General features: G+C 49.8%; 1 protein-coding gene across 1 annotated transcript; it reads left to right on the forward strand.

Annotated features, from left to right (window-relative positions):
* Nucleotides 1-7,602: 7,602 nt before the first annotated feature.
* Nucleotides 7,603-21,133, forward strand: PLAUR (plasminogen activator, urokinase receptor). Its single transcript, XM_072775480.1, has 7 exons — nucleotides 7,603-7,761; nucleotides 10,077-10,187; nucleotides 11,138-11,281; nucleotides 16,679-16,837; nucleotides 17,412-17,546; nucleotides 19,123-19,269; nucleotides 20,579-21,133. Exons 1-7 carry the CDS (start codon nucleotides 7,704-7,706, stop codon nucleotides 20,830-20,832), a joined length of 1,008 nt encoding a protein of 335 aa, XP_072631581.1. The 5' UTR covers nucleotides 7,603-7,703; the 3' UTR covers nucleotides 20,833-21,133.
* The last annotated feature ends 5,201 nt before the right edge of the window (nucleotides 21,134-26,334 follow it).

Consider the following 26,334-nt stretch of genomic DNA (forward strand, 5'->3'; position numbering starts at 1 on the left):
AAGAGGGAAAGCAGTCCCCTACCCTTACCTAGAATATGACCTGCCCTCGCCAGAGGAGGCCTGCATTTCTCTCCTGCCCCTGCCGCTGACTGGGCAGCTTTGATTCGCACATCTGTTCAATGGGAGTGAGGTCGATCTCAAGCACCCCCGAGGGGCTCCCAGCCCCAATGCTTAGTCTCCGTCAGAGTCGCCTCTTCACTGCTTTGACTCCCCACCTGCCTCTCCCTTGAGGTATAACTCTGGGGATATCCCTTCCATGTCTTGGTCCTCAGTGCGTCTGTCCACTATGCTGGCATATTCCAGGGTCTACCGCTAATGCTGGGCACGTGGTGGCTACGCGAGTGTTGGGAGGATCTGTGCCAGTGATGCTCAGGCTCTAAGGAGACCACACACCCATCCAGAAGAGGATGAGCACTTCGGAGCCAGATGGCTGGGGTTCAAGTTCCAGTTCTTCCCCTTCAAGCTCGGTGGCCTTGGGCAAGTCATGTCACCCACCAAAGCCTCAGTGTCCTCATTTGTCAAACAAAGAAAATAGGAGGGCCTGTGCCAAAGGCCCGCCATGAGGACTCCACGAGTCAGTGTATGTAGAGCGCCCAAGGGTGTAGGTGCTGCTGTAGGTATTGTCACCATCATTCAGCAGCGCGCCCCACAAGGCTGGGGCTGGCTTCTCCCCTTGGCTCAGCGGAAAGATCCCAAACAAGAGAAAGGACCTGTTCAAGGTCAATCGCAGGGCTGTTGGGCTTCCCAGACTCTAGGGGCGGGGGGTAGGCGGGGTGGCCCTCAATCGGCAGGTACATCAAGGAGCTTGCACCTATGGGAGGTGGGGGCCTGGGGTAGCTTTTCCTGCCGGGATGCTGCGGCAGGGAGAAGTTTAGGGAGGAGGCCCACCGCCTTCCCTGCGGGGACCGGGAGCCCTTTGGTCTAGGAGAAGTGGGAAGAAGAGGGATCAGTCCTGGAGTCTGGAGTGCGGAATCAGAGAGGAGGGAGCAGCAGCTCTTGGCGCTTTGTGACTCGAAGCCTATCTCCTCAAAGGTCAGCCGATAAGTCAGGCTGGGAGCCGCACAAACATGAGATAAAGTGTATGAAGGGTAGAGAGGCAGGCAAAGGACATGTTCTTGCCCTTAATTTGAAACTCGGAAGTGAGGGGACATGGGAGGACTTATGGGACACACACACAGGCATAGAGGCCTCCGCGCCCCGCTTCGAGGCACAAACCGCAGCGTAAAGCATCGTTCTGCCCCTAAAATTCTCCACTTGAAAATAAAGTAACTCGAGTTACACAGTTTCATTTTTCCCCCGAATGCATAAATATGTACCTTTGTGCATTTCTGTATTTTCCCATTTGTTGCGTATTACAAACTATGTTGCAACAAAGAGCTTCGTGCCAGTATCATTTCACACATGTGCCAAGTTCCCCTGAGTGGTAAGTGGTTTTACTATGTCAAAAGGCTTTTCTACATTTGTCATTTTGAGAGCAATTGCAGAATCACCCTTCCTGGGACTGTACCAACTTACACTCACACCAGCTGTGTAAGGGAGTGTCTGCTTCCGTACAGATTCACCAGCTCTGTGTATCATCCAGCTGTTTTATTTTTGCCAGTCTGTAGGTGAAAGGGGCGTGGGACGATGCAAACAGCCATGACCTACCTCTATGTAGTAGCTCCTGCCATCGGGTGACAGAGTCCGTTTCCCTCACCTCAACTCTGCACCAGTCTTGGAACTCGCTTTGACTATAGAAGGAGGCAGAAGCGATGTTGCATGAGTTTGGGGTCTTGGGTCAGGAGGGTTTGCAAGATTTCAAGTCTCTGCTTCGCTGCTGGGAGCCCTCGGCCCCTGTGTGAATGAGCTTGCCTCCTGCAGGGTGGGGACGGCCCCTCGGAGGGGGGCTCCGGGCCTTCCGACCAGCCCAGTGAGGACCCCCAAGCAAGGCCATCCGAGACCAGCCGGGCCCTCCCGGCCAGCCCAGTGAGGACCCCCAAGCGAGGCCATCCGAGACCAGCCGGGCCCAGCCAAGCCAGCCTCCACCAGCTGGGCCCTGCGACCCCTCGTAACGTGTGTTGTTTTAAGCCGCTCCATTTTGGGGTGCTGTAACCCAGCCAAAGCTAAGTGATGTAAATACCACTGTAGTGCCACTTTTATAAGAGTCATTCATGCTTCCTCTTCTTTCCTGTGCTAACGTTTCTGTTGATTCATAGGAGCCGTGTTAGTTTCCCGTGGCTGCCGCAACAGAGTGCCACAGACCCCGGAGGCTTAGAACAACAGAAACGTGTCGTCTCACATCTGGAGCTGGAAATCCAAACCCAAGATTCGGGCAGAACTGCCATCTCGGAAACCCGTGGGGGAGTCCCTCCTGCCTCTTGCCGGCTTCTAGTGGCTTGCTGGTGACCTCCGGCATTCCTTGGCTTGTTGCTCCCTGACTCCAGTCTCTGCTCTCACCATCCCATGGCCCTCTCCCTGTCTCCCTGTCTGCATATGGCCATCTTCTTCTTCTTTTTTTTTTTTTTTAAGATTTTATTTATTCATTTGAGAGAGGGAGAGAGAGAGAGAGATGGGGACAGAGCACAAGCAGAGGGAGAGACTAAGGGACAGGAAGAAGCAGACTGCCCGCTGAGCTGGGAGCATGGCCATCTTCTTATGAAGATGCCAGACATGTTCATAGGGCCCGCCCTACCCCACTGTGACATCATCCTAACACCATCAGCAACAGCCCTATTTCCAAGTAAGGTCACATTCTCAGTACTAAGACTTAGGATTTCAACATGTCTCTTTCTTCTTTCTTTTTTGTCGAGGTGGGGAGGAGATGGGGGAGGTGGAGGAAGGTACCTTCCACCCTTAACCAGAGCTTTTTGCCTATTAGCATCATTATCTCTTGAATTGTAATGAGTTATTTCTGCTACTGCAACTTGGTTGTACAACTTTGGTGGCTAGAGATGAGGAAACCTTTCTTCTTTGCACAAATTTTTTCTCCTCCAGATCCCCTCCTCTCTGCAGGTCAGCTCAACCCCATGAAGCCAGAGGGAGCCATGGCCAAGGGGACCAGTTGGAGGACAGGATGGAAAGAGCCTGGGGGCTTCTAGCTCCCGGTTCTTCTCTCCCCAGAGCGGGAACACTCAGGGTGATATAGTTATGTGCTTGTTGGCCGAGAGCCAGCCTGTTTGGGTCCAAATCCCGACTCTGCCTGCAGGCCATCATAGGCAAGTGACTTAGCCTCTGGCATCTGATTCCTGTGGTCGCCCTAACAAATTAGCATCAGTTTAGTAGCTTAAAATAATAGACACGTTTTCTCTGACAGCACTGGAGGCCAGAAATCAAAAAATGGGTTTTAAGGGACCAAAATCAAGGTGTGAGCAGGGTAGTGCTTCTTCTGAAGACTCTAGGGGGCAGGGTCACCTTGCCCTTTTCCAGGAGCTAGAGGGGTGCTCTGGCCTCCCTCTGTTCCTGGTCCCTTCCTCCACCTTCAAAGCGTCTTTCCTCTCTGACTCTGGTCTCTTCCCTTGGTCTATAGTCAAATGTCCACCCGCCTCCCTCGGTAAGGACACTTATGATTATATGGAGAGCCCACGTGGATCATCAGGATAATGTCCCCATCTTGAGATCCTTGACATAATCACATCTGCAAAGACTCATTTTTCTACAGACAGTACCACTTAACAGGGTCCAGGGCTTGTGATCTGGGGCTCTTTGGGGTTCGGTGTTCACGCCTTCAGTTCAGGTGCCTGGGTGGCTCAGTGGTTGAGCATCTGCTTTCGGCTCAGGTCATGATGCCGGGGTCTTGGGATCGAGTCCCACATCAGGGTCCCTGAAGGGAGCCCGCTTCTCCCTCTGCCTATGTCTCTGCCTTTCTCTGTGTCTCTCATGAATAAATAAATAAAATCTTAAAAAAAGAAAAAAGAGGCTGAAGAGGGTCCCAGATGGACGCAGTTTCTCTGTGTCTCTACTTGTTCTCTTTGAGAATAATCAGATGTCATTCTCTCCAACTCTCCCTGTCTCACCATCTCTGTCCTTCTTTCAGGTGGAGAGAGAGATCTCTCTCCCTCATTCACTGCCCTGGGGTCTCCATCCTCCTCTCTCACCATCTCCCTCTATCTCACGTCTCTTGCCCTTTGTCTCTCTAGATCTCTCTCTGTCTCTGACTCTGCGGGAGATTCTCCCCTCCTCAGCCCCGGGGAAGCCCCCGAAACCTGTGGGCCTCCCTCAGGACCCAGCAGGCAGGTAGGAGCTGGGCGAGGCCCAGGTGAGTCACGAGGAGGAAAGAGTTGACATTCCTGCCGCTTTTCTGGGATTGTGCACAGGCCTAGCCTCCCGCCTGCTCCCTCCCGTGACACGTCACTGGACCTCACAGGTGTGTGTCACTTAAGGGAGAGACAGAGGGAACGAGTCACACAGAGACAGAGACAGAAACAGAGAGACAGCCCTGGAGAGACTCTAAAAACAGAGACCCAGAAAAGAGAGAAGCAGAGATAGAGACAGAGACAGAAAAAAGACACAGAGACACAGGCAGGAAGACATAGAGCGAGAAAGTCAGAGAGAGAGAGAGAGAGACAAGGATCGAGAGAGATAAACAGAGACAGAGACCAAGACAAAGAACAAAGCAGAAAAAGACAGAGATGGAGAGACACAGGAGGGGAACAACAGACAGATTTTGAGAGACTAGCACAGTCTGAGATGGAGATGGGTGGCTGAATTCTGTACATAAAAGAGCGAATAGAAGGGGCAGTGAGAGAGGTGCCTGGGTGGCTATCCATCAAGCTTCTGCTCAGGTCATAATCCCGGGGTCCTGGGATAGAGCTCCACATCGAGCCCCACATCAAGCTACCTGCCCATTGGGGAGTCTGCTTCTCTCTCCCTCGGCCCTTCCCCCTCCTCCTTCTCTCTCCAATAAGTAAATAAAATCTTCTTAAAGCTAGAGTGGGGGGGCAGTGAGGTCATCGTGCCAGGAAGCTGGATCATAAGCCCGCCTGGCCCAACACCCCAACTTTCTATTCCCCCCTCAGTGTTTGCGTCAACCCAAAAGGGGCCCCACTTTCCACATGAGGGAACAATCGAGGCTGGCAAGGAAAGGCATCTGTTGGCCCAGGGTGACCAAGCTAGGGAGCAGTCCAGTCCCTTAGCTGGCAGCATGACAACCCCTGCCTCAAACTCGTAACACCTCCCCACCTCCCGCCCCACTGCCACCTCTCCACCCCTTACCCCTGTCCCCAGAAGCTCTGGAGAGCCAGGCCCAACCATAATCAATGGCAGTTAGAGTTTTTTTACTGAGCACGTACCACATGCCAGGCAGGATGGCAAGCACCCTGGGTGCATTGTTTTATGTCCCTAGCACACCAGCCCTGGGAGACACGCACTTGTTAAGGGGCTGAATGCACAGGGAGGTTAAGTAACCTGCCCAAGCCCACACAGTAGTGAGCTGCTGGAATTTGAACCCTCCCAGTCTGGTGGCAGCCTCCACATCTCAAACACTAGGCTCTACTGCCTGTTAGAAGAGAGGATTTCTTTGGGATTGTTCTTGCTTTACCTTAAAACTATTATCTTAGGGCAGCCCGGGTAGCTCAGCGGTTTAGCACTGCCTCAGCCCAGGGCCTAATCCTAGAGACACGGGATCAAGTCCCACGTCGGGCTCCCTGCATGGAGCCTGCTTCTCCCTCTGCCTGTGTCTCTGCCTCTCTCTCTCTCTCATGAATAAATAAATAACATCTTTAAAAAAATTATTACCTTAAAGCTTCAATTAATTAATAAGAATAACAATACTACACTCCTTATTAGAGTGTAGAGGTAGCTATACTCACTCATTGCCTACTACCCTCTCCCTTCCCTATTTTGTTCCAGCCACACTGGCAGCTCTGCTGTTCCTAGATCTCATCAGTACGCTGCCACCTCAGGACCTTTGCACTGGCTGTTGCCTCTCCCTGCAGCTCTACTTGGACCATCTGCCCAACTTCTGCCCTCACCACACTTAGCCTCTGCTCAAATGCCACCTGATCAGGGAAGCCCTGTAGCATCACCTCACCGAAAACCAACCTTCACTCACTTATACCTTTCTACTTCCGACATCCTGGTTTGTCATTCTCTGTGAAGTTACTTATCACTGCCTGAGCCAGAGATTAAATAACACATGTTTACTCTTCATCGTCAAGGGCAGGGACTTTGCTTTGTTTCCTGCTGTGTCCCCAGCTCCTCCTTGAACCAGTGCCTGGTACAAAGTAGGTCCTTGGTAAAGGCTGAAGGAATTTGTTGAGCCCTCCTAGTAGGCCAGCAACTGTTTCAGGCATTTTCACCTGCATTAATTTGCTCTAATTGGTCAGAAGCATGAAGAGATGAAGAGACTGGAGGATATTATCTTTTACATTTTATTTTACTTTTTTTTTTTTTTTTTTTAGGAAGATGAGAGAGAATGCATGTGAGTAGGAGCCAGGGGTGAGGAGGCAGAGGGAGAGAGAATCTTAAGCAGGCTCCATGCTTCATGCAGAACAGGATGCAGAGCTCCATCTCACCACCCTGAGACCATGACCTGAGGGGAAATCAAGGCAGCTGCTTAACCAACTGAGCCACCCAGGCGACCCTATGTTTTATTTCACTTTAAAATATATATATTTATTTATTCATGAGAGACACAGAGAGAGAGGCAGAGACACAGGCAGAGGGAGAAGCAGGCTCCCTGCAGGGAGCCTGATGTGGGACTTGATCCCGGGACCCTGGGATCATGACCTGAGCTGAAGGCAGATGCTCAACCACTGACTGAGCCACCCAGGCATCCTTTATTTCACTTTTTAAAAAACGTAATGAGGACCTCTACAAACACACAGAAGAAAAGACAATGGCATGTAAGTTACCCTGATAGAACTGATACATGTATTTTGCCTTCCTTTTTTTCTGAAGCATTTTAAAGTAACTGCAGACATCAGTGACATTCACCTCCAGATATTTCAGTGAATGTCTGTAAAGACTGAAAACAATTTCCCACAAAACCATTTTCATACCAGCAATATCTACTTCTTGACTGAAGTGTTTTAAGTCAAATTAGAGACATTATTTCACCCCCAAATATTACAGTGTGCATCTCTAATGATAAAGACATTTCCCCCATGTAACCACAACACCATTATCCTTTCTGACAAAACTAACAAAAATCCTAACAATAACTAATGATCAGCCACAAATGTCTCATCAGGACAAGTTTTTTATTTTATTTTATTTTATTTTATTTAGATTCAATGAACATATAGTGTATTATTAGCTTCAGAGGTAGAGTTCAGTGATCCATCAGTTGTATATAACACCCAGTACTCTAATATTCCTGCACCCACCTCCCCTCCAACGACCCTGTTTGTTTCCTAGAGTTGAGTCTCTTATGGTTTGTGTCGCTCTCTGATTCCACCAGGACAAATTTCAATCCCGTGCTGAGGTCCCGTAGCAGGAGGAAGGAGAAGCGGAATTTGCACCTTGGCAGCCGGGAGACAGCTGTGACCATGGCCACATGAGTCACAGCAGAGCCAGCCCCCTACTCCTGGCCGGCCGCGCCCTGGCAAAAGGAAGTGTTTGAAGAGGAGGGGTGAGTGGGGGAGGAGGGGGAAGCACCCACGCATCTGGGGCTGACTCGCTCTTTCGTAAAATCTCTGGGAGGAGCCCCGGGGCCACAAAACTGTCTCCTTCCCTGGGCCAGACGGAGCGGTGCAGGGAGCCACAGACAGGAGCTGCTTCCAGACATGGGCCATCCGCTGCTGCTGCCGCTGCTGGGGCTGTTGCTTCAGACCTGCGTTCCAGGTAGGGCCTGGGTGCCCAAACGCCTGCGCTGGGAACTGGGACGCAGTAGAGGGGGGACGAGCGGGAGGGGGGGTGCCCAGAGTTTGATGAGTTGGAAGAGGGCTCAGTCCCCAGCCGTCCCACTCGCATAATAATCCTCCTGCCATCTGCAGCCGCACACAGCAGTATACCTGGCAAACAGTAGGTGCTCAGAAAATAGGAGCGGAGCAAGGGCGGTTAATAGCAGCCACGGTGGAGTGAGCGCGCTCTTTATTTCATGCTCCTTCCGTGCATTTTCAAACTGGACGGCCCAAGCTATTTCAACCCTGTAGAGGGGTAACCTACCTCCAGCCTGAGTGAGTGCGAGCCTGGCCCCGCAGGGGCGTCCACGGCTCTCCCCGCTCTGCCGGAGCCCTCCCCCCACCACCCGGTCCCCGCACCGACCCAGCCCCCTGAGAGACCCCGAGGACCGAGCCGGAAGTCGCAGAGACGGGGGCCGGGGATCCAGGGCTCGTCCCCGGAGGACCCTTCCCTTTCGCTCTCCCCTAGCTACCCTCCCAACTGCTTTCTCGGAAAATGTACGGGACAGGGTTGAAAAGCGAGAAGAAACTGAGAAGGAACTGAGTCAGGGCCGGGCGAGAGAGAGCCGGGGGTTGCGGAGCGGCTCAACAGTGAATAACCCGGAAAGCTCCCCGGACCTTTCGCGGCCAAGAATGAGTAATGACTCTGGAAGACTGCGAGTGTGGAGTGGGAAACGGATCGCAGCAGGGGAGGCCTGGCGTGCGGGCAAAGGCGCCGGGGCGGCGCTAGGGGGCCAAGAAATAACTACGGGGGGTGCTGCTGGGCGGGGCTGGAACCTCGGGAAGAGCTAGTGGGCGGGGAGAGGACCTGGGGCGGGGCAGGGGGCGGGCAGAGGACCTCGGGGGCGGGGCTGGGGGCAGGGCTGGAACCTCGGGAAGAGCTAGTGGGCGGGGAGAGGACCTGGGAAGGGGCTGGGGGCGGGGCGAGGACCTCGGGGGCGGGGCTGGGGCGGGGAGAGAACCTCGGGAAGAGCTAGTGGGCGCGGAGAGGACCTGGGGAGGGGCCGGGGGCGGGGCGAGGACCTCGGGGGAGGGGCTGGGGGCGGGCAGAGGACCTCGGGGGCGGGGGCGGGGCGGGGAGAGGAGCTCGGGGGCGGGGCCGGGGGCGGGGCGAGGACCTCGGGGGAGGGGCTGGGGGGCGGGCAGAGGACCTCGGGGGAGGGGCTGGGGGCGGGGCTGGAACCTCGGGAAGAGCTAGTGGGCGGGGAGAGGACCTGGGGCGGGGCTGGGGGCGGGCAGAGGGCCTCGGGGGCGGGGCTGGGGGCGGGGAGAGAACCTCGGGAAGAGCTAGTGGGCGCGGAGAGGACCTGGGGAGGGGCTGGGAGCCGGGAGAGGCCCTCGGGGGAGGAGCTGTGGAGGCGGGGAGACAACCTCAGGAAGTGCTAGTGGGTCGGGGGAGAATCTGGGGGAGGAACTGGGGGGTAGAGAACTTTGAGGAGGCTACAGTTGGGGCTAGAACCTCTCTAGTGCAGCACCTGGGTGGTCAGTGGTTGAGCGCCGGCTTTTGGCTCAGGTCGTGATCCTCGGGATCCTGGGATGGAGTACTGTATGGGGCTCCCTCCAGGAAACCTGCTTCTCCCTCTGCCTATGTCTCTGGCTCTCTGTGTCTCTCATGAATAAATAAATAAAATCCTTAAAAAGCAAACAAACAAAAAAAAAGATCCTCCCCAGGGCTGATGGGCGGAGTTAGAACTTTGGCCTGGACTGATGAGCGGGGAGAGAACGATGGGGAGAGGCTGTGGAAAGGGGGCATTAATGGGGTGACAGTCAGTGAGAGGCACTGGGAACTGGAATAGCCTGTAAAGATCAGTTGCAGTTGAGTGAGAGCAGAACACCCTTAGGAGACTTTGCGAAGCAGAATAGACCGTAGGCCAGTGGGGTGGGGGAAAGGATCTAAACTGGAGCTGGGCTATAACGTCCCAATCCACAAAGAGGGTGGGACTGGATTCAGGGTAGGCCGCGCGCTGATACAGAATTCAAGGGAAAATAAGCCAGGACAGAACTTTAGGGAAGGATTATGAGAGGGGATAGAGCTTTATGGTAGGGGGTGTAGATAAACTTTGGACTAGAGATAGACCGGAAGTACTGCTGACCTGAACCCAGGGTTGGAACTGGGGGGCAGGAAGAATGTGGAGGGCGAACCTGAGCACCCAAGGCCTGGAGACTTGGTCCTAGTGTTGGGGCATGAAGGGGGCAGGGGGAGATCGCGGCACAGAGCTGTAACAATCTCTCCTCTCTTTCCTCTTCCCCACCCAGTCTCCTGGAGCCTGCAGTGCATGCTGTGTGGGACTACTGGGAAGTGCCAGGTGGAAGAGTGTACCCCTGGCCAGGACCTCTGCAGGACCACGATCATGCGCATATGGGAAGGTGGGCTCCCCCTCTACAGAGCAACAGGGAACTCAAGTGACCAAGAAACCTTATTTCACCAGTAATCAGAGAAATGCAGACAAAAAAGACAAGGAGATCCAATTTCATACCTACCAGTTTGACAAGCATTTAAAAATCTGACAGTGCTGGGATGGATGAGGTTGTGGAGCTGCAGACCCTGCTAATGGGGACAAATTGGTGCATCCACTGCACAGAGCAATTTGGCAATATCTAGTGCAGATGAAGATTAGCATACCCTAGAGACAGCAGTTTAATTTCCTAGGAGTATAGAAACCTCGAAGAACCTCAGACATACATGCCCAGGGACACATGTATAAAAATGTTCTTAGCAATCATGTTTGTGGTATGGATTAGTCATCAGCAGAGGAGAAACATTATGGTATAATCACACAGTGGAATGCTCCACAGCAGTTTAAATGAAGGAACTTGAGCTGTAGATATTAAAGTGGATACATCTCAAAAACATCAGGTTGAGAGAGAAAAAAAAAAAAAAACATGTTGCAGGGTATGGTACCTTTTCATATAAATAGTATATAACAATATACAATAAATAATTAATAGTATATTATAAATAATAGTATACATTGTTATGCATATCTAGTGTGGGAATTACCTACACCAGTGCTTGCTTCTGGACAGGGCATAAGGGGAATGGGATTTAGGGAGATGAACAGAAGACTTTAACTGTATCTTTCAAATTTAAGCTGGGAGAGAGGAGTAGATGGATCCAGTCGGCCTCAGTGATAGTGTGGCCACTAAGAGATGGTAGGCCCCCTGTGATGGGAGGATGAGGAGGGGAGACAGTTGGACCCAAGAGCAGAGACCTGGCAAGGATCAGCCCCAGAAGTGGGTGACCTTATGGTCAGGAGTGTCCGAGGCTGGTTGGGCCTGGGGGAGCCTTTGGGATAACAAAGACACATTCCTCACAGATGGTGATGAGCTGGAGGTGGTGGAGAGAGGCTGTACCCACCCAGAGAAGAGCAACAGGACCATGAGCTATCGGACAGGCATGAAGATCATCACTCTTACGGAAGCCGTATGTGGGACCAACTTGTGCAACAAACCCACCTCTGGTGAGTTGGGCAGCCCTCACCATCCCCAACCCCGTACTCATCATCCTCCTGACTGTCTCCCCACCAGCCCCAACTCTCAAATGTCAGTTTAACAAAAAGACTTAGAAAAGCTCAAATTCTCCAGTTTCCACAGGAGAGGGTGGGAAGCATGGATGCATGTTGCTTGGTCGTGCATTTGGATTCCTCTTTCTGAGCCTGGTAAGGAAGGAAATTGGTTAAGACCAGACCAGTCACAATGACGTCAGTAAGCAGAGCACCTACGTTTGCACTATTTCTTGTTCATCCATCCTGACCTCAAACTTTCTCTGGCAGAGACTGAATCAGATGTTTATTATCAAGGAAATGACAAGAGAGAGGGCACAGCTTCATCTTTTTGTTAGATGTGAGTAGGGGAAGTACTGATAATCAAGTCTAAGTGATTCTCCTAATCATAGATAATATTAAAAATATTTAACAATATCAGTCAATGCAGAAGATATTGACCAATCAGAAGAATCCCACAGCCCTCGCTGTAGCTGATGGATCTTGGAGGCATGGGGTTCTAAAGAGAGAGTTGGGAGTGGTCAGGGGTCCAACAGCAAGCTTGAGAAAGCAACTGTCAGTTTGGTAATGTAGTAAGTGGTAAAACAATATCAGCCCCCCATTTCTTTTCTCTTTTTAAAGATTTTATTTATTTATTCATGAGAGACACACAGAGAGAGGTAGAGACATAGGCAGAGGGAGAAGCAGACTTCCCACGGGGAGCCTGATGCAGAACTTGATCCCAGGACCCTGGGATCATGACCTGAGCCAAAGGCAGACACTCCACCACTGAGCGATCCAGGTGCCCCACAGCTACCCCCCACCATTTCTAAGGCCATTTTGCCCTGTTTGTGGTGACCAGAATAGTTGGTTAAACAGCATCCTGTATTTATGTGAAACTGGGATACAGAAGTGACCAAGTTAGCTTTGGGCCTTACCATGGGCTTACAGTCCAGTAGGGTGGGAATAGGAGTGACAGACCCATCACCAGACATTGACTTCTCAGATTAGTCAGAACCAGGATGGGAAGCACAGGCAGAGGGATCAGAACCATGAGCTCTCTGGTCTTAGAGGGGTCAGAGCTGTAGTTGGGAAGTACAGTCCAGAATTTTCATGGCTGAGATAAGGGAGACAGAGGCCAGAGTGATCAGGGCTGAGATAGATGAAGAGTAGGGGCTGTGGGACCCTAGGGGAGAAACTGTACTTGGGTCAAGGAAGTTTTCCTACAGGAAGCAATGACTACGCTGCATCTTGAGGGATGAGTAGGAGTAAGACTGTTAAAAAGACAATGGAAAGAGTTTTTTAGGAAAAGCAACAGACACAAGAGCCCAGAGGTAGATGAAAGTGATGTGGCTGGAGAAAGGGATAAAACAAGGCAAGAGGAGCTGGTGAAATTGGCAGGGTCATATTACACAGGGCCTTCTAGGCTGTGGTGAGGAATATAGACCATACAGGCAACAGTAGGAGGTCATAAAAGGATTTTTTGGTTGTTTGCTTTTTAGATTTATTTATTTATTTTAGAAAGAGAGAGCAAGAGAGCCCGTAAGTATGAGAGTGGCGGGGAGGGGCAGAAGGCGAGAATCTCAAGCAGACATCCAGATGGCTAAATGAAGAGGCCAACTCAGAGCTCAATATCATGACCCATGATATCATGACCTAAGCTGAAATCATGAGGTTGGACGCTTAACCAATTGAACCACCCAGGTGCCCCAAGGGTTTTGTGGGGTTTTTTTTAATTTTAAGATTCTTTTATTTATTTGAGAGAGAGAGCGAGAGAGAGCATGATCAGGGGGAGGGGCAGAGGAAGAAGGAAAAAGAGAATCTCAAGCAGACTCCCCATTGAGTGCAGGGCAGGGGTGAAGGGGCTTGATCCCACAATAATGAGATCATGACTTTAGTGGAAACCAAGAGTCTAACACTCAACCGACTGAGTCATCCAGGTGCCTCGGCCATAAAAGAGTTTTAAGCAGAGAGTATCATGATCAGATTTGTATTCTTGAACAAATTATTCTGACCTCAGAGGAAAGCAATGATGGAGGAAAAGTAGATGAGGGCAGTCCAACTTGGAGGTGGGTAAGGCTGTCCAGATGAAGAAGAGCGTGAATGCATTAGAATGTCAACCCTGCACATGGAGAGAAGTGAGTGGATTTCAAGAGCTATTTAGCAGGTAGATGAGCAGGACTTGGTGGATTAGACATGGGGGTGGGTTTGCAATTCTGGTCATGATGGAGTCACATGTATCAAACTAATCTGTCAATGAAAGAAAAGCTAGACACATGATAAACAATTACTTGAGGTCAGTGGAGAGCAGCTGATGAAGAGAGGAACTTGCAGTGCTACAATCTTTGAAATAAAAGAAGCACAGAAACTGAGTTCTGTGGAAAGCTGGCTTAATCCTTGAGTGCACTTCCCAATTCACTACTGTGAAGGGGAAATAAAACCCAAATAAAAGAGATCATTGCTAGACTGAGAAGACAGGGGTTAGAGTCTAGGGTTGCCAGAGTGTCTGGAAAATGAAAGGTAGAATCCTGGAACGAATGGAACCACAGAAAAGGGAGTCCCCAAATCTGCAGATTTCCTGGCAAGCCATATATGCAGAGGGTGAGACTCCAAGAAACTCAGCAGAAAATAGTATCTGGGAAGCGACAGAATTGAACGAGGATTCCAGCAGGCATATGATGCTGGGGAAACCAAAGTTGCCAAGTTGGAGAGAGAGGCCTTGGTAACCATCCCAAGCTTTCCTCTGAGACCATACCCTAGGCATAAGGGCAAAACTAAAAGAGACCAGCCCTAAAAACGCCTACACCTGATCTTCAGCGAGAAGAAAACCTGACCTTCTTGGGAAGAAAATAACATTATTTAGAGCCTTTACAAGTTTTCATTTGGATGCCTGGAATCTAATAAAAATTTACAAAGCATCCCAAAGAAAATTAAAAGGACCAATAAACTGGAAACCTAGAGAAAAATCCAATAGTAGAAACAGACTCATAATGATTCAGATAGTGGAGTTATTAAACAGGAAAATTTAAAATAGCCATGATCAATATAGTCCAAAAAAATAGAGGAAAGGACAAGTTTTAGCAGAAATGTGGGTCCCATTTTTTAAAAGAGTCAAACAGGAAACACAGAATACGGACTGATATTAAGAACTCAATAGATGTACTTAATGAAGACCAGAAGCAATGAGGCAAAAGGATTAAAGAACTAGAAGACAGGTCAGTAGAAGTCTTCAGATTGATGCCTAGATGTGGAGGATCAAGGAACCTGCCAGGTTTCTGCTTTGGGAGACTGAATGGGACCACTTCAGAGATATGGAATTCAGGAGACAAGGACAAGTTTGGAGAAGATGGAGAAAATGGAAAGCTTCCTTGGGGGCATGTAGAGACTCCAGGTGTTTGAGAGATGGCCAGAGGGCCACCAAGAGGCAAATGAGTGTACAGGTGTGGAGCTCAGAGAGAAGTCCTGCCTGTAGTGAGTTCCCAGCAGACATGTGGAAATGAAGCCAGGTCAATGGATAACATCCCCATGGGAGAAAGTGTGCATCACGAGAAATGAAAAGGGCCTAAGACAAAATAATGAGGATCAGCCACATTTAGAAGAGTGACATAAGAAGAAGAGTTCACAAAGCAACCCAAGGGTGGTATGATGGTAGTGATGGCAATTTGTGTTTTCATTTTCACGGAAACTCATGTGAGAAGACATGGGTTTTGGCATTTTACTTATTTTCTTTAGGGTTGGGGAAGATTTGGCTTTGGATGTTGAATGATTCACCTAATTCCAGCAGCTGGCCTGCCAGTTGAGACAGTAGCTGAGACTGCCCTCTCCCTTATGTAAGACTTGGCCCCAACTCAGCTGGATATATGGGGTCAGGAAGGAGGGCATGCCAGGCTTTGGAATGGTGTGAGCCAAGGCCTGGCCAGAGGAATGACTATAGTGTTTCCAGGGAAAAATAATTCATCCACTTGGCCTGGACCAGCAGGTGTGAGAGGTAGAGTTATCACAAACCAATCAAGTGAGGCTTGGATCCCTGACATAATCAGATAGTGTATTAATTATCTATCACCACATTATAGATTGTCCCAAAACTTAAAACAAAAATGAGCATGTATTATTTCACAAAGTTTCTGAAAGCTCAAGAATCTGGAATTGGCTTAAGTAGGTGGTTCTAGATCTTTCATGAGGCTGCAGTCAAGAGGACAGCTGAGCTACAGTCATTGGAAGGCTCCCGAGGGAGCTTTACTCACATGGATGGTCTGCTCTGTGGCTTGGACAAAGGCCTCAGTTCCTTGCCACGTAGACTTCACCATGGGGTGTTTAAGTGTCCTAACCACATGACAGCTGGATTCCCTCCAGACCAAGTAATCCAAGAGAGAGCCAGGAAGAAGTTTGACGCCTTTTATGATCTAGCACAGGAGTCATACGTGGTCATTTCCGCAATATCCCATTAATGACACAGGTCAGCCCTATTCTTTGCGCATGCCTACCAGGAAGCATGCCTACCAGTGGTCGCCTTCTTGGAGATTGACGACCACAGGGAACAATAGCAGGGTTTTAAGCAATTATTCATTCATTCATTTAACAAATATTTACTGAATGTCTTTTCTGGCCCTGGCACTGGCCTGGCCCTGTGCTGGGTAGTGTTGGGACACAGTAATGATCAGGACAGCCCTGGTCCTACCCCCAGGGCTCAGAGTCCAGTCAGACAGGGATGACCCAAAGTGGGCATGGCTGGGATTGGAGAGCCCAGAGGGGCATCTGATCCAGCCTCAGAGGTCAGGGAGCGCTTCTCAGAGGAGGTGAAATTTGAGATGATGCCTGAAGAATGAGTAGGAGGAGACAGGGAAAGTAAGGGGCCAAGGAAGCGTGTTCCTGGCAAAGGCTGGATGCCAGTCAGCATGTACATTCAGAGAATGTGGGAAGTCATGAGGAGTAGTCTGAAGGGTTAGTGGAGGGAGATGGGCAGGAGAGGTAGCCCGGACCCAGATATCGATTGGCCTTGAATGCCACACTGAGTAGCTTGGATTTTATTCGAGGGCACTGGGGAGCCATGGAGGGGTTTTGAACAGAGCAGAGGCAGGATCAGATTTGAGTATTAGAAACATCCTTCTAGGGCCATGTGGGGATGCAGTGGGTGGGGTCGGGGGCAAGGATGGAAAGCAGGAGGCCAGGGAGGAAGCTGGTATTGAAGGCGTTCTGACCTGGTCTTGGGGATGGAGGGGATGAATGCTAGAAAGATACAGGAGGTGGGATGGGCAAGGCTTTGATGATTGACTGAAAAGTGAGATTAGGAGGAATTGATGCTAAGGTGAGCTTCAAGGGAGCTAGATTTCCTGAACTCTCTCATGGAGTCTCACCATCCCGCCTCTCCCCAAACAGGTCGGGTTTCCACCTTTCCCCGAACCCGAAGCCGTTACCTCGAATGTGTTTCCTGCGGCTCCTCAGATCTGAGCTGTGAGAGGGGCTTGGACCAGAGCCTGCAATGCCGCAGCCCTACAGAACAGTGTGTGGAAGTGGTGACCCACAGGGGCCTGGAAGGTGAGCTCTTCCTGCCAGCAGCTCCTCCTCCCTGCTTTGTTCCACCCCAAAGCCACCCTTAACAATGACCCCAGAATAACAAGTATTTAAGCAAGGTAGAAAGTCAGTTCTCTCACACACAAAAAAGTCCCATGATAGAAAGTCCTGAGCCACAGGACAGTTCTACTGTCACCAGGAACCCAGATACCTTCATGTTGCTTGTATATTGGCTTCCATTCTCAAGATTGCCTCATTGTCCAAGATGCACCAGAGCTCCAGGCCTCATGTCCAAGTTCCAGGAAGGGGAAAGAGGAAGAGGGACAAGAAGTAGGCACCCCTCCTTTTGTGAGGGTTCTCCTTTCTGGAAGTCTCATGAAGTCTTCTATTTATATCATATTGGCCAGGACTTAGCTACATGATTATACCTGTGGAGGCTGGAAAATGTGTTCTTTGGCTCGATATATGGCTGCCCCAAATAAAACGAGGCTCCTATAGTGAACAGTGAGGCAGGAAATGGACAGATGACTGGTGCAGTGGTGGACAAAGCCAGTCTCAGCCCCTGAACAATCTGACCTCTCTCCTCTGCCCCCGACAGACAGTCCAAGGGATGAGCACCACACCCGCGGCTGTGGCAACCTCCCGGGCTGCCCAGGCCCCACCGGCTTCCACAACAACCACACCTTCCACTTCCTGCAGTGCTGCAACACCACCAAATGCAATGCGGGCCCAGGTGAGGGACGGGGGACCACATGGAGTGAGGTCTGGGGTTGGGACAGAGGTGTACCTGAGCTACTGCCACTCTCTCACTCACTCACAGGCCACCCCTTCCTCTCTAGGTCTCTCTCTCTTCTGAAAGCCCCTCCTCAAAGAAGGCTTGTGTGGGAATTCAATGAGGCCACCAAACTTTTGCCAAGAACTTTATACTTCCTTGAATTTTTCCACTGCTCAGTGCTCTGGTCCATGCCACCAGGAGCTCTTGCCTAGATTGTTGCAATAACCTTCTCGCTGGTCCCTCTGCTTCCACTCTTGCCTCCTACAAGCCAATGCTCAACAGAGCAGCAAGAGTGATTTTTAAAAAATATTTTATATATTTATTCAGACGCAGAGAGAAAGGCAGAGACACAGGCAGAGGGAGAAGCAGGCTCCTGACGAGGAGCCTGTTGCAGGTCTCAATCCCAGGACCCCGGGATCTCGACCTGAGCCAAAGGCAGACACTCAACCGCTGAGCCACCCAGGCGTGCCCTGCAAGAGTGATTTCTTAAAAATGTCAACCAGAGGGCAGCCCAGGTGGCTGAGCAGTTTAGCGCCACCTTCAGCTCAGGGCCTGATCCTGGAGACCGGGGATCGAGTCCCACGTGGGGCTCCCTGCATGGAGCCTGCTTCTCCCTCTGCCTGTGTCTCTGCCATTCTCTCTCTCTCTCTCTCTCTCTCTGTCTGTCTCTCATAAGTAAATAAATAAAAATCTTTTAAAAAAACGTCAGCCAGAGCATGTCACTCTCCATCCTCGAGCACTGCAGCCACTTCTTGCTCTCAAAATAAAATCCAAAGACCCTCCTGTGCTCTGTGTAATCCGGCACCCGTCTGCCTGACGATCTACATTGAGTTTCTGCAACTGCCAAACTCCATCCTGCCTCGTGGCCTTTGCCCATGAGGTACCCTCCACCAGGAACACGACTCCCCCATGAGTTTACCTGGCTGGCTTCTTCTCATTTGTTAGGTCTTGGATTTAAATTTCGTCCTCAGGGAAACACTCCCTGTCCCTCCCCTCCACTATAATCTCGCTCCTTCGTGATATTCTGCCTCTATAAACCAGTACCGTCCAACAGAACTTTCCACGGTGATAGAAATGTTCTACATCTGTACTGTCCAATATGGTAGCCACCAACTCGTATGGCTATTGAGCACTTGCAATGGGAACTGAATTTTGAGTTTTAGTTAATATGAATTCATTTCATGGTAAATGTAAACAAGCGCACATGGCCAGTGGCCACCATATTGGACAATGTCGCTCTAAGTGGTCAGTGCTGTAGGGCAGGGACTGTTTCATCTTCCACAGCTGCTCGCCTGGTCAGATAGGGCCTGAGGAGGAGCCGGCAGGTGGGATTTCTCTCACAGGTTCTAGAAAGAACCCCCCAGAAGACAGTGCCATTCCAAGGCCTGACCACAAGGTGGCTCCATGACATCTCAAGCTGCGAGTTGACAGTTCTAGGGGAGGGTAATACAAGGAAGGACCCCCCTCCACCCCTCCCCTGCCCACACCCCCAGACTAATTTCCTTGGTTTCTGTGTCGCTTGTCTTCTTCCAAGTCCTGGAGCTTCAAAACCTGCCTCTGAACGGCCTCCAGTGTTTCGGCTGTGAGGGGAACAGCACCCATGGTTGTTCCTCCGAAGAGACTTCCTTGATTGCCTGCCGAGGCCCCATGAACCAATGTCTGGACGCCACGGGCACTAATGGTGAGCCCTTCTAGGAGGCTGGGAGAGGACACTTGAGGGCAGGGGTTGTCGGCTAGAGGTTGACTTTGCTGAGGTGGGTCTTCCTGTGGGAAAGAGAGGCCTTCCTTCGCGGGGGTGCAAAGTGTCATCAGGAATTAGGACTTCATTAAGAAGTGGGTGTTTGGGGCATCTGGGTGGCTCAGTGGTTGAGCATCTGCCTTTGGCTCAGGTCGTGATCCCAGAGTCCTGGGATGAGTCCCACATCGGGCTCCCCACAGGGAGCCTGCTTCTCCCTCTGCCTATGTGTCTGCCTCTCTCACGAGTAAACAAAATTTAAAAAAAAAAAAAAAAAAGAAGAAGAAGCAGGTGTTTCAGCAACAGAAATGTGGACTTCTCTGGGCATGGGACTTTCCACAAGCAATGGGACTTCATGGACATCCGGGCTTCCATCCTGGGCCATCCCAGGCATGTCTCCCCACTCCAGTGATTGTCACACCTTTTCATCTCAAAACTCTTTTGTGCTTTAAAAAATTATTACTTATGTCAGTTATATCTATAGATATTTACTGCATCAGGAGTTAAAACTGAGGTATCTTAAGAGATGTATTTATTAATTATTAATTTATTATTTTTTATTTTTAGAGAGAGAGAGAGAGAGCCTGTGAGTAGAGGAGGGAGAGAGGGCAGAAGGAGAGGAAGAGAGAATTTTAAGCAGGCTTCATACCCAGTGTGGAGCCGGACACGGAGCTTGATCTCATGACCTGAGCTAAAACCAAGAGTTGGACGCTTAACCTACTGACCCACCCAGGCATCCCTATTAATTTATTTTAAATATAAAATATAAAATAAAACCCCACTCCATGTGGGTTTTCCAGTGGGTTATAGAAAACATAAATATAATAAAATATAAATATAAAATAAAACCTCATTCCATGTGAACATATTTTTTACTAGAAAAAAAAAAAAGTCTCCAAAATGGAAACATTTAACAAGAAGACCAGCATTGTTCTACTATTTTGCAAATCTCTTTAATGTCCGGCTCAATAGAAGACAGCTGAATCCTCATATCGGGCTCTGCATTCAGTCACATGTCCCAGGGTTTCTGGAAAACCCACTGTGCACTTACAAGAGTGGAAAAGTCAAATGATGCTTTAGCATTATTATGAGAGTAGTTTTGACTTCTTGGTTCCCCCGAAAGGGTCTGAGGGACCACACTTGAAACTGCCGCTTTCTTCGGGTGGCATCCACCACAAGGTGGCATGTCACCCAGTGAGCACTGCAGGCCCAGCCCCAGGAGCTGGGAGTCTCATGCAGTCTTCTCTCTCCTCAGGGCTGGGCAACCCGAGCTACACAGTTCGAGGCTGTGCGACCCCCTCATGGTGCCAGAGTCTCCACGTGGCTGAAGCCTTCAGCATGACCCATCTCAATGTCTCATGCTGTACTGGGAACAGCTGTAACCACCCAATCCTGGATCACCAGCCTCGCATAGGCAGTGCCCCCCGGCCTGGTCCTGCCCACCTCAGCCTCACCGTCACCTTGCTACTAACTGCCAGACTATGGGGAGGCACTCTCCTCTGGACCTGATCCCCCACTCCCCCTACCCTGGCTGGATCCAGGGATGTCAGCTGCCCTCAGCTCCCAGCCCTGCAGACTTGCTGTGTGACCTCAGGCCAGTGTGCCACCCTCTCTGGGTCTGTTTTCCCAGCCATTAGGACACCTGTCTCACAGAGTTGCAGAACCAGGAGAGAAAAGCTGAAGAAAGACCGCAGGCCAGCAAGAGAGGTTTATTATGTTAGCAGTGTTGCACCGTTGTTGTTATTATTAATTAATATTTGTTTTATTTAATATTTTATACTTAAATAAAGATTTTTATACCAATGAACAAGGCCCGATCTTCCCTCCTCCCTAGCATCAATCTTTGCAATGATGAATGGGGAGGCACCTTTCATCCAGTTCCTGGAATTAGGGGTCACATGTAGAACCCAAGCACTTGGCCCCCAGCCTTGGGAGCAGTTCTAGGTGTGCCTCCACCTAAGCCACCTCCACATTGCCCTCCTATTTCTGGGCTCCAGTTCACTTACTCAAGCACTAACTTTCCAGTCTCTTCTCCCCAGCTCCAAAGGTCAAGACTACTTTGTTGTTCTAAGGAGAGGCATCTGCATTTCCTGGGGGGTCTCTGAGACAGGAGATAAATGAGAGGGATAATCTGATGGCCAGAATTCCCTGGAAGCCCTGCAGTAAGGAAGAAGGAAGGACAGGACTACATTTTCCCTTGTGCCCTGGTGGCAAGAGATAAAGGCTAGGCTATTTTTCCTAGGATGCCATCAGACTAAGAAAAAACCGGAACTATCATTTCAATGGCACTCTTGGGGCACAGTATTGAGGACTTCATGTTTCCTCTGATTCGCTGAGACAAGCCCATAGAGACAATATTACATTTCCCAGGACCCTATGGCTAATGATGAAAAGGATAAGGCATCTTCCGTGGTATATCGGGGCAGGTAAGGGACAGGGGTTTCTTTTTAGGACCTCCTCAAATCACATATCATCCATGGTCATTGGGGTGGCTTAAAGAGGTGAGCCCAGTATCTCCACCTCTTGAACATGAGTGGCTCTGTGACTGCTTTGACCAATAGAATGTGGTGGAAATCATGCTGTGCCATGTTCTAGGTCCAGGCTTTGGGAAACCGGCTCTGGGGAAACCAGCTGCCATGTAAAACTCCTCCTGCACTGAGACTGCCATGCTCTGGGGACACCCACGCTACTGATGCATGGATGCCATATGTGGAGAGAGCCCCAGATGTTCCAGCCATCTCAGCCGAGACACCAGACCAGTGGGCCAAGGAGAGACCCCAGACATCCCAACCTCAGCAGGTGTAATGTGCAGGAGAATCAGGAAGCCCAGCTGTCTTTGTTTCCTGGGACTGCTGCAATAACTACAAAATTTCAAACTAGGTGGCTTCTGGCAACAGAAATGTATTCTCTCAGAGTTCTGGATGCTAGAAGTCTGAAATCAAGGTGTTGGCAGTGCCATGCTCTTTCTAAATTCACTAGGGAAGAATCTTTCCTGGCCTCGTCCTAGCTTCTGGGGGCTGCTGACAATTCTTGGTGTTCCTGGGCTTGCAGTCATGCTACTCCAATCTCTGCTTCTCTCATCACATGGCCTTCTTCTCAGTGAATGTGGCTGTGTGGCTCCAAATCTCTCTCTCTCCTAATAAGGATACCAATCGTTGGATTGAAAGCCCCCGCCCCCATCCAATGTGACCTCATCTTAATCCCACCTGCAAAGACTTAATTTCCAATAAGGTCACATTCATAGGTCCTAAGGGTTAGAATTTCAATGTATTGGGCAAGGTGAGGGGACACAGTTCAATCCACAACACAGGCCAGCAGCCAGAACTAAGGTTTCAGATACATGGCCCCAAGTAAACCATCCCACTCACCTCCAGCTGTTCCAGCCAGCCCATTTGGGCCCCAGTTCATTGTAGAGCAGATATGCACTGATCCTGCTGTGCCTTGCTCAAATCCCTGACCCACAGAGTCCTAAAAAAGGTTACGGTTTCACACCACTGAGTTTGGGGACATTTTGTTATGCAGCAATGGTTAACGGGAGTAGCCATTCGTTTGGTATTTAGCTAACTCTCCCCACTATAATCTCCATAAAGGGCAAGACCTTTATTTGCTTACTACTACTGTATTCGCAGTACCTAAATGAATAATGCCTGGAACATGGCAGGTAATTAAGAAAGAAAGAAGGAAGGGAGGGAGGGAGGGAGGGAGGGAGGGAGGGAGGGAGGGAAGGAAGGAGCACATCTTCTATGGTATCTTACAACAAAAACCAGGCAAGGGCTGTATTTCTCATGATGCCCTACAGCAGAGATGAGGCCAAGATAACATTTTCTGAGCAGCTCTACAATTAAAATTGAGGGTAGTTTCACCTTTTCTATGATTCCCTCCCACAGGGGTTGGAGGCTAGGATTACATACATCCACCACAATGCCCTCCAGCAGAGACTGGAGGCTAGGAATACATTTCCCATGATGCCTTCCACCAAGAATGGACTGCATCTCCCATGAGACCCTGTGGCAGAGATTGGGCACTGGGATTACACCTCCCAGCATGCCCTCCGGTAAGGATCAGAGGTTTGAAATACATGCTCCTCGATGTCTCACAGCAGATATCGAGGCTCAGGATACTTTTCTCACAATGTTCTACTCCAGAGCTTGTGATCAGGACCTCATCATTAACGGTTCCCAAGATTTTGTTCAGGGATTTCGGTTGCAAGAAATAAAATCCGTTTAAGCTGACTTAAGCAAAACGACAACGTTATTGGAAGTTTAGAATCCAAGTAAGAGCTAGTTCTCTGGGCCTCACCAGGGACAAGAAACAGAATTGAAAAGCTGTGTGAAATCAAGGTTGTCTCCCTTTTTCAGAATCTCTCTCTGTCTCTGTCTCTCTAATGTGTAGCTTCCCTTGTGGGCTTCTACTTTATTTTTTCTGTCTCTCCACAGACCCCCTTCTGCTTCACCCAGAGTAGCCAAATATGCCCTTGAAATGTCAAGTACCAAGAACCCCTAGTGTCCCAGCTCTAAAATTTTAGCTAGCAGACAGACTCTGATGGGGTCTAGTTTGGGTCAGTCCTCTGCCTCTGACCCTCTCTGCTACAGCCAGGGAGGTTCACATCTAAGTCAGGAAGCTGGTACAGTTGTTCAGGTTGTGAGCAAGCATCCACTGCTCTTGCAGTTTTCATGGTATACAGCCCACTCAGCCGGAGCTGGGAAAGCAGCCTCTGTGCGAGAGATCTTACCACAGGATGGGGGACCAACTAAAAAAGTTAACATCACTTGGATGCTTTAATCTGCAAGCAGGGCTGCCTCCACATATTCTATATGAATCAGAGGCAATACAGAGGCCAAGGATGTATGTAACAGGACACCCGACTCAAAATGGTTGAAACAAAGGAGAAATTGATTATCCTACATGATAAGAGATCATGAGTCAGGGCAGTTCCTGAGTTGACTAATTCAATGTCTTCCGCTAAGTACTAAAAGATCCATTCAGGCTTGTCCACCTCATGGCCCCAAGATGGCCGCTGCAATTCCAGACATCACACCCACATTCAGAGGCAATAACAAAAGGCCATCTCTTCTTGGGCCTCTTTTCTTAAAACAAAGAAAGATTAAGCCAACAATTCCAAGCTGACTTGCTCTCACATTTTATTTGCCTGACGTGTTTCATACACCTATGCCTACAACAATCACTGGAAGGGGGCATAGAACCATAATATTGAGCACATATATTCAGGCCCCACTCCTGAGGCTTCCCTCACATCATCTGGCTACTAAAGAAAGGTAGATACCTGAACAAAATCAAGATTCTCTTAAAAAGGAAAAAGGTGGGGTGGTGGGGGGAGGTGCCTTGGTGGTGCAGTTGGGTAAACGTCTTACTTTTTTTTTAAGATCTTATTTATTTATTCATGAGAGACACAGAGAGAGGCAGAGACACAGGCAGAGGGAGGAGAAGCAGGCTCCATGCAGGAGTCCGATGTGGACTCAATCCCGAAACTCCAGATGGTGTCGTGAGTCGAAGGCAGATGTTCAACCACTGAGCCACCCAGGCGTCCCAACGTCTGACTTCGTTTTGGCTCAGGGTTGTGAGATCGAGCCCTGCATTGGGCTAGCACTCAGTGTGGAGTCTGCTTCAGATTCTCTCCCTGTCCCTCTGCCCCTCCTGGTTGCGCTCTCTCTAAAATAAACAAATCTAAAAAAAAAAAAAATGAGAGAGGGAATGTGTATTAGGGGGAAAAAATCCACCCAGTCGTCCTTCTATAGATGGAAAAACCCAGTCCTTCCTACTGTGTCTGTCTCCTATGCATCTCCTTTACCCTCATGCCACACTCCCAACAGTTCTGGCCACCAAGCAATTTTCTGTGACATGGGCTGGGTGCCCTACAATTTAACTCATCTCTCACACGATCTACCTGGAGATGGTGTCAGATCCCATATGTTAAGGGCTCAGCCCCACAAGCACAGATTTTCACCTGTGCTTCTGATCTACCAGTTAAAAAATTAGAGGTTCCCAGGACCCCCTCTTTGGATTGGATTAAGTTGCCAGAGTGGCTCACAGAACTCAGGGAAGTAGTTTATTTAGTTACCAGTTCATTATAAAAGAAATGTCAAAGGACACAGGTGAACATCCAGACGGAAGTGAGGCAGAAGGCAGGGTGTACAGGAAGGGGTGCAGAGCTTCCCCAGGTGCACCACTTCCCCAGCAACTTCATGTGCTCACCAACCTAGAAGCCCCCCAAAACTCATACATTTGCCACTTTACAGAGGCTTCATCCCATAGGCATGATCATTCTCTAACTCCATTTCCATCCTTCTCCCTTCATTCAAGAGAATGGGGGGCAGGGCTGAAAATTCCAAGCTTCTACTCATGGCTTGTTCTTTCCAGTGACCAGCTCTCATCCAGGAGCCATCTGGAAGCCCACCCAGAGTCACTAAATTAAAACAAGACATTCTGATTACCCAAGAAATTATAAGGATTTCAGGAGCTCCGTGTCAGGAACCAGGGCATAGACCAAATATATATTTCTATTATCTCACAGGATGACATTGAGTGAACAACTAACAATGTCTGCACTATCACAATACTTCAAAACTTCAAGAAGGGTCGACTCATGGTGTGCCCATCCCAGCCCCCCGCCCCAGCAGGCATAGCAGTGGGTTCCCCAATGTAATTTCTGTTTAAAAAAGCTGATTTCACCTCTGAACTGAGGGTGGGGGGGAGACTGTAGTTCATGTCTAATTTCATTAGCATAATCTCATCACCTGGCCATTGATATTGGTTCAGTGATGGCAGGTGGCATCATCTGGGCCAGTGAAATCCAATGAAAGATTTTCTAGGAGCTTCTGGGGGAAGATATTTCCCCATCCTGCTGAAGGAGTTTCTTAAATCTTCTCCTCCCCTTTTTCTCTTCTGCCCTCTGTCTCTTTCATTCTGGCTCTAGCCACGTGTCTTGCCTTTTTCTCTCTCTACCCCTCTCCAGATGAGAAGGAAAAGGTGTGTCCATAGGCATACTCGCCA

The sequence above is a fragment of the Canis lupus genome, chromosome 1 (assembly GCF_048164855.1).
Source record: "Canis lupus baileyi chromosome 1, mCanLup2.hap1, whole genome shotgun sequence".
Taxonomy (NCBI): Eukaryota; Metazoa; Chordata; class Mammalia; order Carnivora; family Canidae; genus Canis; species Canis lupus.

What these genes read in the sequence shown, in the direction of transcription:
- PLAUR (XM_072775480.1), top strand. Translation starts at nt 7,704, where the DNA reads ATGGGCCATCCGCTGCTGCTGCCGCTGCTGGGGCTGTTGCTTCAGACC. An exon ending in GATCATGCGCATATGGGAAG is followed by an intron (nt 10,188 to 11,137) that starts GTGGGCTCCCCC and finishes CATTCCTCACAG; the next exon opens with ATGGTGATGAGCTGGAGGTG. An exon ending in GGACGCCACGGGCACTAATG is followed by an intron (nt 19,270 to 20,578) that starts GTGAGCCCTTCT and finishes CTCTCTCCTCAG; the next exon opens with GGCTGGGCAACCCGAGCTAC.